The sequence below is a fragment of the Macaca mulatta genome, chromosome 1 (genome assembly GCF_049350105.2).
Source record: "Macaca mulatta isolate MMU2019108-1 chromosome 1, T2T-MMU8v2.0, whole genome shotgun sequence".
NCBI lineage: Eukaryota > Metazoa > Chordata > Mammalia > Primates > Cercopithecidae > Macaca > Macaca mulatta.
The window spans coordinates 208,589,789-208,602,156 of NC_133406.1; the positions used below are offsets into that span (position 1 = coordinate 208,589,789).

Genomic DNA, 12,368 nt, shown 5'->3' on the forward strand with positions numbered 1-12,368 from the left:
AGTTCGAGACCAGCCTGGCCAACATGGTGAAACCCCGTCTCTACTAAAAATACGAAAATTAGCTGGGTGTGGTGGTGCACGCCTGTAGGTCCCAGCTACTTAGGAGGCTGAGGCAGGAGAATCGCTTGAAATCAGGAGGTGGAGGTTGCAGTGAGCCGAGATCAGGCCACTGCATTCCAGCTTGGATGACAGAGTGAGACTCTGTCTCAAATAAATAAAAGAAATAAAATAAAATAATAAAAATGGGGAGGATAGGAATACAAAATTCACCGACACTATGGTAGCACACAGTATCCCAAAGAGAAGGAGTGTGGGGATCAGATGAGATCATGAGGTGTGGCAGCAGGTCAGTCAGGTGATAGATTTATGTTGTTATGACTCAGAGGCTCTTTGTTTGCATTTTTTTTTTTTTTTTTTTTTTTGAGAGATGGAGTCTGGTTCTGTTGCCCAGGCTGGAGTGCAGTGGCACTATCTCGGCTCACTGCAACCTCCACCTCCCGGGTTCACACCATTCTCCCGCCTCAGCCTCTCAAGTAGCTGGGACTACAGGCGCCCGACACCACGCCCGGCTACTTTTTTGTATTTGTAGTAGAAACAGGGTTTCACCGTGTTCACCAGAATGGTCTCGATCTCCTGACCTTGTGATCCGCCCGCCTCGGCCTCCCAAAGTGCTGGGATTACAGGCGTGAGCCACTGCGCCCGGCCTTTTTTTTTTTTTTTTTTTTTTTTTTTTTTTTTTTTTAAAGACGGAATCTTGCTCTATCGCCCAGACGAGTGCAGTGGCGCCATCTTGGATCACTGCAAGCTCCCCATCCCGGGTTCATGCCATTCTCCCGCCTCAGCCTCCCAAGTAGCTGGGACTACAGGCACCCGCCACCATGCCCGGCTAATTTTTTGTGTTTTTAGTAGAGATGGGGTTTCACAGTGTGAGCCAGGATGGTCTTGATGTCCTGACCTCGTGATCTGCCCACCTCGGCCTCCCAAACTGCGAGATTACAGGCATGAGTCCCCACACCCGGCCCTTTGTTTGCATATTTTAAAAATTAGAGGCCGGGCATGGTTGCTCAAGCTTGTAATCCCAGCAGTTTGGGAGACCGAGGCGGGCAGATCGCCCAAGGTCAGGAGTTCGAGCCCAGCCTGGCCAACATGGTGAAACCCCATGTCTACTAAAAATATAAAAATTAGCTAGACATGGTGGCAGGCGCCTATAATCCCAGCTACTAGGGAGGCTAAGGCAGGAGAATTCCTTGAAGCCCGGAGGTAGAGGTTGCAGTGAGCTGAGATCGCACCATTGCACTCCAGCCTGGGGGACAAGAGCAAAACTCTGTCTCAAAAATAAAATAAAACAAAAATAATAAATAAAATTTAAAAATTAGATTATTTTCCCTTTAATAAAGAAATATGACATTCCCCCATCTTTTTTTTTTTTTTTTTTTTTTTGAGACAGTTTCGCTCTAGTGGCTCAGGCTGGAGTGCAATAGTGTGACCTTGGCTCACCACAACCTCTGCCTCCTGGATTCAAGCGATTCTCCTGCCTCAGCCTCTCAAGTAGCTGGGATTACAGGCTCCTGCCACCACACCTGGCTAACTTTTCGTATTCTTAGTAGTGCCGGGGTTTCATTATGTTGGCCAGGTTGATTTTGAACTTCTCACCTTGTGATCCACATGCCCAGGTCTCCTAAACTGCTGGGATTACAGGTGTGAGCCACCGTGCCTGGCTGACATTTCCCCATCTTTCATCAAACACTCTGCCATCCTCAGGTATCTTTAATTTTCTCACTTTTTAATGGAAATGTGTGTGCAAAAAAACCATTTTCTTTATTATACCATAATGTAATTTTCTTTATTATACCATTTATTAAACCACTTCTCTTTATTATAAGAACAACAAGCACGAACTTGATGATAAATAGCTACTAACACTCAGTTTCATTGTCTAAGACCAACAGGGAGTGGAGGGGACTCTGGCAAAGGCAGAGTTCATGCCCTACCTGGAGGGGTGGCCATTATTTGGCTCCATGAGGACAGGTAAGTCCAACATAGCTAAATCTTCCTTTTTTTTTTTTTTTTTTTTGAGATGGGGTTTCGCTCTCTTTTTCGCTTAAGCTGAAGTACAGTGGCAGGATCATGCTGACTGCAGCCTTGACTTCCTGGGCTCAAGCCATCCTCCTAAGTAGCTGGGAATACAGGCGTGCCTCCTGAGTAGCTGGGACTACAGGTGTGTGCCACCACACCCTGCTAATTTTTTTTTTTTTTTTTTGCAGAGACAGGGTTTTGCCATGTTGCCCAGTCTGGTCTTAAACTCCTGGGCTCAAGCAATCTGCCCATGTTGGCCTTCCAAAATGCTGGGATTATAGGAGTGAGCCAACGTACCTAGCCCCTATTTTACAAGAGAAGGCAGAAGGCCGGGCACGGTGGCTCAAGCCTGTAATCCCAGCACTTTGGGAGGCCGAGACGGGCGGATCACGAGGTCAGGAGATCGAGACCATCCTGGCTAACACGGTGAAACCCCGTCTCTGCTAAAAAATACAAAAAACTAGCCGGGCGCGGTGGCGGGCGCCTGTAGTCCCAACTACTCGGGAGGCTGAGGCAGGAGAATGGCGTGAACCCGGGAGGCGGAGCTTGCAGTGAGCTGAGATCCGGCCACTGCACTCCAGCCTGGGCGGCAGAGCCAGACTCTGTCTCAAAAAAAAAAAAAAAAAAAGAGAAGGCAGAAATCTGGAGTTTTATGTAAAATCTCCCCACTTTTATAAACTGACTAACTCAGTCTATTTTCAAGACAGCAGTAAGAGCCATCCTTTTAAAATGTAAGTCAGGGCCGAGCGCTGTGACTTACGCCTGTAATCCCAGCACTTTGGGAGGCTGAGGAAGACAGATCACTTGAGCTTGGGAGTTCGAGATCAGCCTGGGCAACATGGTGAAACCCCGTCTCCACCAAAAATACAAAAAATTAGCTGGGAGTGGTGGTGTACGCCTGTGGTCCCAGCTACTTAGGAGGCTGAGGTGGGAGGATTGTTTGAGTCCATGAGGCAGAGGCTGCAGTGAGCCGAGATTTCACCTTTGTTCTCCAGCCTGGGTAACAGAGTAAGACCCCATCTCAATAAAAAATAAAAAAATAGACCGGGTGCGGTGGCTCACACCTGTAATGCCAGCACTTTGGAAGGCCAAGGCGGGCAGAGCATGAGGTCAGGAGATCAAGACCATCCTGGCTAACACGGTGAAACCCCGTCTCTACTAAAAATACAAAAAAATTAGCTGGGCTTGGTGGTGGGCTCCTGTAGTCCCAGCTACTCAGGAGTGAGGCAGGGAAAGGCGGAGCTTGCAGTGGGCCAAGATTGCACCCCTGCACTCTAGCCTGGGCGACAGAGTGAGACTCCGTTTCAAAAAATAAATAAATAATAAAAATAAATAAATAAATAAAATGTAATTCAGATCATACCAGCTTTGCAGAGATTCCTACACACTTTCCTCAAAATAGCTTCTGCAGAGGTCACAAGGCCCCAGGCCTGTAGGATCTACCCTCCTCTCTCAGAGCTTGCCAGGTAAACGCCTGCCTCACCCTATTCCCTCTGGTTGACTGCTCCTCCCCCTCCTCCATACAAGGCTCACTCCTTCACCTTGGAGTCTTTGCTCAAAAGCCACCTTCTCAATGAAGCCTTCCTTTTTTTTTTTTTTTTTTTTTTTTTGAGACAGGATCTCCCTTTGTCGCCTACTCTGGAGTGCCGCAGTGGCACAGTCATATCTCACGCACTCCTCATGCCTCAGCCTCCTGATCTGCTAGGACTACAAGCGTGAGCTACTATGCTCGGCTAAGTGTGTTTGGTTTTTTTAAAACTTTTTTTGGAGACCAGGATCTTACTCTGTTGCCCAGGCTAGCCTTGAACTTCTGGCCTCAAGAAAGTAGTCCCAGGTACTCGGGAGGCTGAGACAGGAGGATCATTTGAGCTGGAGAGGTTGAGGCTGCAGTGAGCCATGGTCATGCCACTGCACTCCATCCTGGATGACAAAGTGAGACCCTGTCTCAAAAAAATAAAAATAAAAAAATCTGAAGATAGTTACAGATTTATTTGTTCCTCCTCCACTCCCACTGATTCATTTGACTAGCCTTAAAAAAACAAAATCTGGGCTAGGCACGGTGGCTCAAGCCTGTAATCCCAGCACTTTGGGAGGCCGAGACAGGCGGATCATGGGTCAGAAGATTAAGACCATCCGGGCTAACATGGTGAAACTCCGTCTCTACTAAAAAATACAAAAAACTAGCCGGGCGAGGTGGCGGGCACCTGTAGTCCCAGCTACTCGGGAGGCTGAGGCAGGAGAATGGCGTGAACCCGGGAGGCGGAGCTTGCAGTGAGCTGAGATCCGGCCAGTGCACTCCAGCCTGGGCGACAGAGCGAGACTCCATCTCAAAAAACAAAAATATGGCCGGGCGCGGTGGCTCACGCCTGTAATCCCAGCACTTTGGAAGGCCGAGGCGGGCGGATCACAAGGTCAGGAGATCGAGACCATGGTGAAACCCCGTCTCTACTAAAAATAGAAAAAATTAGCCGGGTGCAGTGGCGGGCGCCTGTAGTCCCAGCTACTCGGGAGGCTGAGGCCAGAGAATGGCGTGAACCCGGGAGGCGGAGCTTGCAGTGAGCCGAGATTGCGCCACTGCACTCCAGCCTGGGCGACAGAGTGAGACTCCGTCTCAAAAAAAAAAAAAAAAAAAAAAAAAAACCCAAAAATATATGAGGTCAAATATAGCCCTTGAATCAGTTAAAAATGCTATTGCCCTTTTATAATGGGGAGGAAGGTCCTGTGACACACCCATTCCCTAAGGGATTCCAGGCAGGAGTCTCCCTGAATCCTTTGGGGAGGGGTTAGGAGCACTGTCCCATTTGAAGGGGTCTGCAGAGCCCCCAGACATCCACTCATCCCATCTTTCACCCCATCTCAGGGTGACCTAGTTACCATTTTCTTAACCCCCACTGCCCACCCACAAAGAGTGGACAGTAAAGAGATGAACAACAGTCATCAACAGACATTTATTGAGCTCCTGATGCGTGCCAGACCAGGCACCAAGGAGGAGCACACAGAGGTATTAGATAAGGTCCTGGCACTCGAAGAACTTCTGGATGATCTGAGGAAAGAAAAGTAGGTGGGCAGAAGCTTCTGTCAATCCCAGGCTTCTTCCCTCTCTCTGTGGTCTCAGGAAATGGAAGAGCCAAAGGGGTACCTTATACAGTGTCCAAGACATACACGCACAGGCTACACATGTACAAGACACATGTGCAGAGTCCACGCAACTACAGGACACGTGTACAGACACAAGGTGCATATGTGTCACATATGGGCGAGATTCGTGTGCAGAGTCCATATGTGCATAGGCCGTGTGACTATGGCACAAGAACTGCATCTCCCCAAGTCAGGCTGGAGAGAAAAGGGGAGGACTCCAGGGCCTCTCGAGGCCTCTCAAGGCTGAGGCTGGTACTGGCCCTCCGTGGCCGTGAAGAAGTCCTCCAGCACACTGCGCAGGTAGTCAAAGGTGGGCCGGTCCTCCGGGCGCTCCTTCCAGCACAGCCTCATAAGTTGGTACAGCTCCTCTGGACAGTTTTCGGGGCACGGCATGCGGTAGCCTCGCTCCAGGTTCTGAATCACCTCCGGGTTGGTCATCCCTAGGGGTTGATGGGAGAAAGGACATGAAGGTCAGGCACTGGAAGCCCACAGGCAGGGGTAATGTTCGGAATATTTAACTGGCACAGTGTGAGCACCAATCCAAAAGAATCTTGGTCTTCATCAATGGTAAGGTCACACAAGCCGTACTTGCTGAATGTCAGTCACACCACTTGGAGTGCCTGGTATAGATTATTTCTTTTTTTTTTTTTTTTGGAAATGGAGTTTCACTCTTGTTGCCCAGGCTGGAGTGCAATGGCACGATCTCAGCTCACCACAACCTCCACCTCCCAGGTTCAAGCAATTCTCCTGCCTCAGCCTCTGGAGTAGCTGGGATTACAGGCATGCACCACCACGCCCAGCTAATTTTGTATTTTAGTAGAGATGGGTTTCTCCATGTTGGTCAGGCTGGTCTTGAACTCCCGACCTCAGGTGATCCGCCTGCCTTGGCCTCCCAAAGTGCTGGATTACAGGCGTGAGCCACCGTTCCCAGCTAATTATTTACTTTAAATAAAAAAATGTTGGCCGGGCGCGGTGGCTCACGCCTGTAATCTCAACACTTTGGGAGGCCAAGGCAGGTGGATCACGAGGTCAGGAGATCGAGACCATCCTGGCTAACACGGTGAAACTCCATCTTTACTAAAAATACAAAAAAGTAGCCGGGCATGGTGGTGTGCGCCTGTAGTCCCAGCTACTCTGGAGCCTAAGGCAGGAGAATGGCGTGAACCCGGGAGGTGGAGCTTGCAGTGAGCCAAGATCGCACCACTGCACTCCAGCCTGGGCGACAGAGCGAGACTCCATCTCAAAAAATAAATAAATGAATAAATAAATGAATAAATAAATAAATAAAAACAAAAATTAAAAAAAATGTTTTAGATAAGGGATCTCACTATGTTGCCCAGGCTGGAGTGCAGCAGCTGTTCACAGGCACAATCATAGCACATGGCAGATTTGAACTCCTGGGTTCAAGTGATCCTCTCACCTCAGCCTCCTAAATAGCTAGACAACAGGTGCACACCACCATGACCGGCTTCCCTGGTATAAATTAAATGCTCAATAATACACACATGTTAGTTGTGGGACCTTGGGCGAGCCCAGTTTCCTTATTTGGAAAATAGAGTAAAGAGTAAATAGCTATTCCTACCTGACAGAATTCTTATGAGGATTGAATGAGGATTGATGAGAAAGCATCAAATATAGTGCACAAGCCAGGCATGGTGGCTCACGTCTGTAATCCCAGCACTGTGGGAGGCCAAGGCAGGGAGATCTCTTGAGGCCAGGAGTTCAAGACCAGCCTGAACAACATGGCAAAACCCCATCTTTACTAAAAATACAAAAATTAGCCGGGCATGGTGGTACATGCCTGTAGTCCCAGCTACTTGGGAGGCTGAGGCACAGTAATTGCTTGAACCCAGGAGGTGGAGGTGCAGAGGTTGTAGTGAACTGAGACTGCGCCATTACACTCCAGCCTGAGCAACTCAAGCCAGACTCTTGTCTCAAAAAATAAAAAATAAATAAAAATTATATATATATATCACAGAAAGCATCGAATCTATCCAGGCACAGAAAGTCTGGATCGGAGATGCTTCATAGAGGGCACCTGAGGCCAGGTGCAGTGGCTCACGCCTGTAATCCCGGCACTTTGGGAGGCTGAGGCAGGTGGATCACCTGAGGTTAGGAGTTTGAAACCAGCCTGGCCAACATGGTAAAACCCTGTTTGTACTAAAAAAATACAAAAATTAGCTGGGCGTGGTGGCATACACCTGTAATTCCAGCTACTCAAGAGACTGAGGCAGAAGAATCACTTAAACCCAGGAGGTAGAGGTTGCAGTGAGCTGAGATCATGCCACTGCACTCCAACCTGGGTGACAGAGAGAGACTCTGTCTGAAATACATACATAAATAAATAAGTAATAAAGGGCACCTGGGATGATGATTATTTGGTAGGAATGATGAGATGGTCAGGGCCCAGGGCAGCATGGGCACTCACAACCAAGACAGTGGTGAAGTCGCTCCAGTTTTAAGACCAGGCACATGACATCCTGCATCAGGAAGCCAAATGGACGCTGGGCCTCAGCAAAGCAGACTTTATTTGGGCTTGAGAAGGTTCCCCAGGCCCCTCCATGACCCAGATGAAATAGTCTTTGAGCTGGTTCCCTCCCTTTATGCTGGTCCTAGCCCCTCTGGCAGGCGTTTGGCATGTAGACCCCAAGAAGAATTGTTCTGGAGAACTACGTGATCACAGCAGTAACACAGCTCCCTCCTTCCCTGTTTCTAAATTGCTCATGTAGTGTCTGGTTTCTCCTTCAGTCTTCTGAACAAAGATTGTGACAAGCAGTTCCCAAAGACCAAAAGCTTATAGGGTATTTACAAAATCAAAGTTTTGCTCCTGGAAAGTTTGGGACTAAAGCCTGGTCAACAGAGACCCTTTTTCCCCAGGACTTGTACAAGGGAGGCCTCTACCTATAGGACTCTCGCAATTTTATTTTTTTTTTCTTTTTGAGACAGAGTCTCACTGTGTTGCCCAGGCTGGAGTGCAATGGCATGGTCTCGGCTCACTGCAACCTCCACCTCCCGGGTTCAAGGGATTCCCCTGCCTCAGCTTCCTGAGTAGCTGGGACTACAGGCGCATGCCACCACACCCGGCTAATTTTTGTACTTTTAGTAGAGATGGGGTTTCACTATGTTGGTCAGGCTGGTCTCCAACTCCTGACCACGTGATCTGCCCATCTCAGCCTCCCAAAGTGCAAGGATGGCAAGCGTGAGCCACCATGCCCGACCGGGACTCTCACATTTTAAAATTAGGGCATAGGAGGACATAGGCCACAGAACTAAACAGCCATGGCCAGAGTTAGGGGATGCAAGCCCACAGGTTAAATCCAGCCAGAGTATGGCCCACAGATCCACTTTGGATTGGCCCTAGAATGGTTTTGTTTATTTATTCATTTAATTAATTTATTTAATTTATTTATATTTATTTTTGGGATGGACTCTCACTCTGTCGCGCAGGCTGGAGTGCAATGGCATGATCATGGCTCACTGCAACCTCTGCCTCCAGGGTTCAAGTGATTCTCCTGTCTCAGCCTCCTTAGTGGCTGGGACTGCAGGTCCCACCACTACGCCTGGCTAATATTTTTGTATTTTTAGCAGAGGTGGGGTTTCACCATGTTGGCCAGGCTGGTCTCGAACTCCTGACCTTGTGATCTGCCCACCTCAGCTTCCCAAAGTGCTGGGATTACAGGCATGAGTCACCGTGCCCAGCCCCTAGAGTGCTTTTAAACAATTTGACTCGATCGCCAATAAATGGAAATGAACAAATTTTCCTAAAACTCCAAGTTTTGGCTTCTCTTAAAAAAAAAAAAAGATCTAGTTTTTCAGGTCCCCCACGCCTTAATTGCAACCATCTGCTGGAGCAGCTGCAAGTTTACCAAGGTCCCCATTTCTCCCCATTGTCTCCCTGACCCTAATGCTACATGTCAGTTTCCATTTATCATCATGCTTTCACTGCCTATTTTCTTCTAATAGATACATTCCCTATGGGTTTCCTTCTGTGGGAATAGGCGAGGAGCAGTGAGGACCCCTGGCAGGATAACTGGAGAGTATTTCCATATTTCCAGCTCCAGCACTACCCCTGGACTCTGGGTTGGGGCAAGCCCAGGGCAGGGAAGCCCCTCAGCTTTTCACCTGTCTCCAAGGTGTTTTTTTGTTTTTGTTTTTGTTTTGAGACGGAGTCTCGCTTTGTCGCCCAGGCTGGAGTGCAGTGGCACGACCTCGGCTCACTGCAACCTCTGCCTCCCAGGTTCAAGCAATTCTCCTGCCTCAGCCGCCTGAGTATCTGGGATTACCGGTACGCACCACCAGGCCTGGCTAATTTTTAATTTTGTTTTTTTTAAGTAGAGATGGGATTTCACCATGTTGGTCAGGCTGGTCTCAAACACCTGACCTTGTGATCCACCAGCCTCGGCCTCCCAAAGTGTTAGGATTACAGGCGTGAGCCACCACATCCGGCCTTCCAAGGTGTCTTTACCTTCCTTGGAGCAAAGGTCTGTTCACCTTACTCTGGGGATGTGGGACGCTTCTACAAATTTAGCCACTGTGCCGCGCCTCCCTACTCCGTTGTCTTTGTGCTCCATTTCCTCTCCCCAGAGTTTCTTAGCAAGTTCCTTTCAAAAAATTCCATCCCTGTCTTGGCTGAATTCAGGGGTAAAGGGCTTTGTCCAGGAGATGGTGAGGGAGTCAGTGTATACTGACAACCTACTATGAGTCAGGCTCTTTCACAAATGGTCTCTCATTTTTCCTTTTTTTTTTTTTTTTTTTTTTTTTGAGACAAGTTCTCTCTCTGTTGCTCAGGCTGGAGTGCAATAGAACGATCATGGCTCACTGCACCCTCAACCTCCTGGGCTCAAGCGATCCTCCCACCTCAGCCTCCCAAAAAGCTGAAACTACAGGTGTGTGCCACCATGCCCAGCTAATTTTTAATTTTTTTTTTGGGGGGGGGGAAGAGATGGAGTCTCTCTTTTTCTTTTTTTGAGGCAGGGTCTTGGTCTGTTGCCCTAGGCTGGAGTGCTATGGCATGATCTTGGCTCACTGCAACCTCTCCCTCCCTGGCTCAGGTAATCCTCCCACCTCAGCCTTCTGAGTAGCTGGGACTACAGGCACATGCCACCAAACCTGGCTAATTTTTGTTTTTGTAGAGATGGGGTTTCGACCTGTTGCCCAGGCTGGTCTCGAACTTCTGGGCTCAAGCCATCCTCCCACCTTGGTCTCCCAAAGTTCTGGGATTATAGGCATGAGCCACTGTACCTGGCCTAGTCTCTTATTTTTAATATCAGGAAACTGAGACTCAGAGAAGTGAAGTGACTAGTTCAAAGTGATGATTGATAATAGCTTAGTATTGACCAAGCACTGTTCTAATCTCATATTAGAAATGAGAACAGATGGGAAAGAAGGAATGATCTGAACAAAGCCAAACAGAAAGTTAGCAACAGTGGCAGATCTGCTAATAAAAGGTAGGCCTCTTGTTTCTGAGCTAGATCCTCTTCTACCATACTAGGCTGCCTGGGCCACAACTAAAGAAAAGAGCTGGGGCCGGGCGCGGTGGCTCATGCCTGTAATCGCAGCACTTTGGGAGGCCGAGGCGGGTGGATCACGAGGTCAGGAGATTGAGACCATCCTGGCTAACATGGTGAAACCCCGTCTCTACTAAAAATACAAAAAACTAGCCGGGCATGGTGGCACGCACCTGTAATCCTAGCTATTTGGGAGGCTGAGGCAGGAGAATTGCTTGAACCCAGGAGGCAGAGGTTGCAGTGATCCGAGATGGCGCCACTGCACTCCAACCTGGGCGACAGAGCTAGACTCCACCTCAAAAAAAGAGAAAAAGAAAAGAGCTGGGGTTATTAAAGAGAGATACAGAGATGGAAGCCAGCTCTGGGAGATGTGGCATCTGCCTTGGGATGTTGGAGTCATACCCCTGAAAGGATAGAGGAGATGCAACTACAAAGTTTCAGATTCTGAGACTGGAAAGAATTGAGTGGGGAGACATGGACTTGCTGCCCTTCCCATCACCCTTTCAGTTCCTGCCCTTGGCTCTAACCTGGGTAAGGGATGCGGCCATGGGTGACAATTTCCGTCAGCAGGATCCCAAAAGACCACACATCCGACTTGATGGTGAATGTCCCATAGTTAATGGCTTCTGGCGCTGTCCACTTAATGGGAAACTTGGCTCCTAAGGAGGAGGCAGAGTGAGGTCACCTGGGTCTGCTTGGCTAGACCCTGCAGGGCCCAGATCACCCTTAAATCTCACACTTACCCTCCCTGGCTGTGTACTCGTTGTCTTCAATGAGGCGTGCTAGGCCAAAGTCTGCAATCTTGCAGCTCAGGGTGTCAGACACCAGAATGTTGGCAGCCCGAAGGTCACGATGAATATAATTCCGCTCTTCAATGAATGCCATGCCTTCTGCAATCTGCAGGACAAACACAGATCAGCAATCCTGAGCCAGATGTCTTCACGCCACTGGCCTGTGCCCTTGCCCAGCCCCTCCCCAGTCTTCTTACTTGGGCTGCCATGTCCAGGAGTTTGTTGATGGTCAACTTGATGCCTGAAGAGGTCTTGAGAAAATCCACTAGACTCCCTGTGGGCAGAAGCAAGAGTTGCTGGCCTAAGTTGCCCCAGGAGGAGGTCCCCAGACCCTTCTCCCAGACCCTTTTCACATGTCTGGAAGTGTGTCTGACATGTGAAAAGGAAGAGTGAAGAGTGAGAATGGAGGAGTGTGTGTTCAGGGTAAGGATGCCCAGGATATGTGAAGGTTTTTTTGCAGAGGGAGGGGCTAGGGTAGAGCACGCTGGGAGGGATCTGTAGGTTTTTCATCATCAATAAGGTAGAATTCAGACTCCTCAACTAGTATCCAAAGCTTGACATGGGCGACACTGGTAGCTTCTTCTCTTTCCCTCACTCTGCCTTTGACTTCAAACACTTTAACAATTTTGAGATCCTGCACTCAGACTACTAGGCTGTCACCCCAAAGCCTCTTTATTTCATCTCTGCCTGCTAAAAAAAATTCTACTTTTCTTTCATGGCCCAGTTAGACTGCCCCTCTAGGAAGCCTCTCTAGATCTTAGCAGGCATAATAAACTGGATCATCATCTACACTCCCATGGGCATGCTGGAACTTTCCCATGGCACAAACTCTGGTTTCCCCAGTACCTGTAACTGG

General features: G+C 48.8%; 1 protein-coding gene across 6 annotated transcripts in view; it reads right to left on the reverse strand.

The window, feature by feature from the left end:
* Nucleotides 1-5,005: 5,005 nt before the first annotated feature.
* LCK (LCK proto-oncogene, Src family tyrosine kinase) overlaps nt 5,006-12,368 on the reverse strand; it is a 33,987-nt gene continuing 26,624 nt past the window's right edge. For all 6 annotated transcript variants that reach the window (XM_015134119.3, XM_015134101.3, XM_015134128.3 and 3 more), the window contains 4 exons: nt 11,710-11,786; nt 11,465-11,618; nt 11,249-11,380; nt 5,006-5,654 (listed from right to left, as the gene is read on the reverse strand). In XM_015134119.3, the coding sequence (XP_014989605.1) occupies nt 5,452-5,654; nt 11,249-11,380; nt 11,465-11,618; nt 11,710-11,786 (566 nt within the window). In that variant the 3' untranslated portion in view covers nt 5,006-5,451. The remainder of the gene's footprint in view (nt 5,655-11,248; nt 11,381-11,464; nt 11,619-11,709; nt 11,787-12,368) is intronic.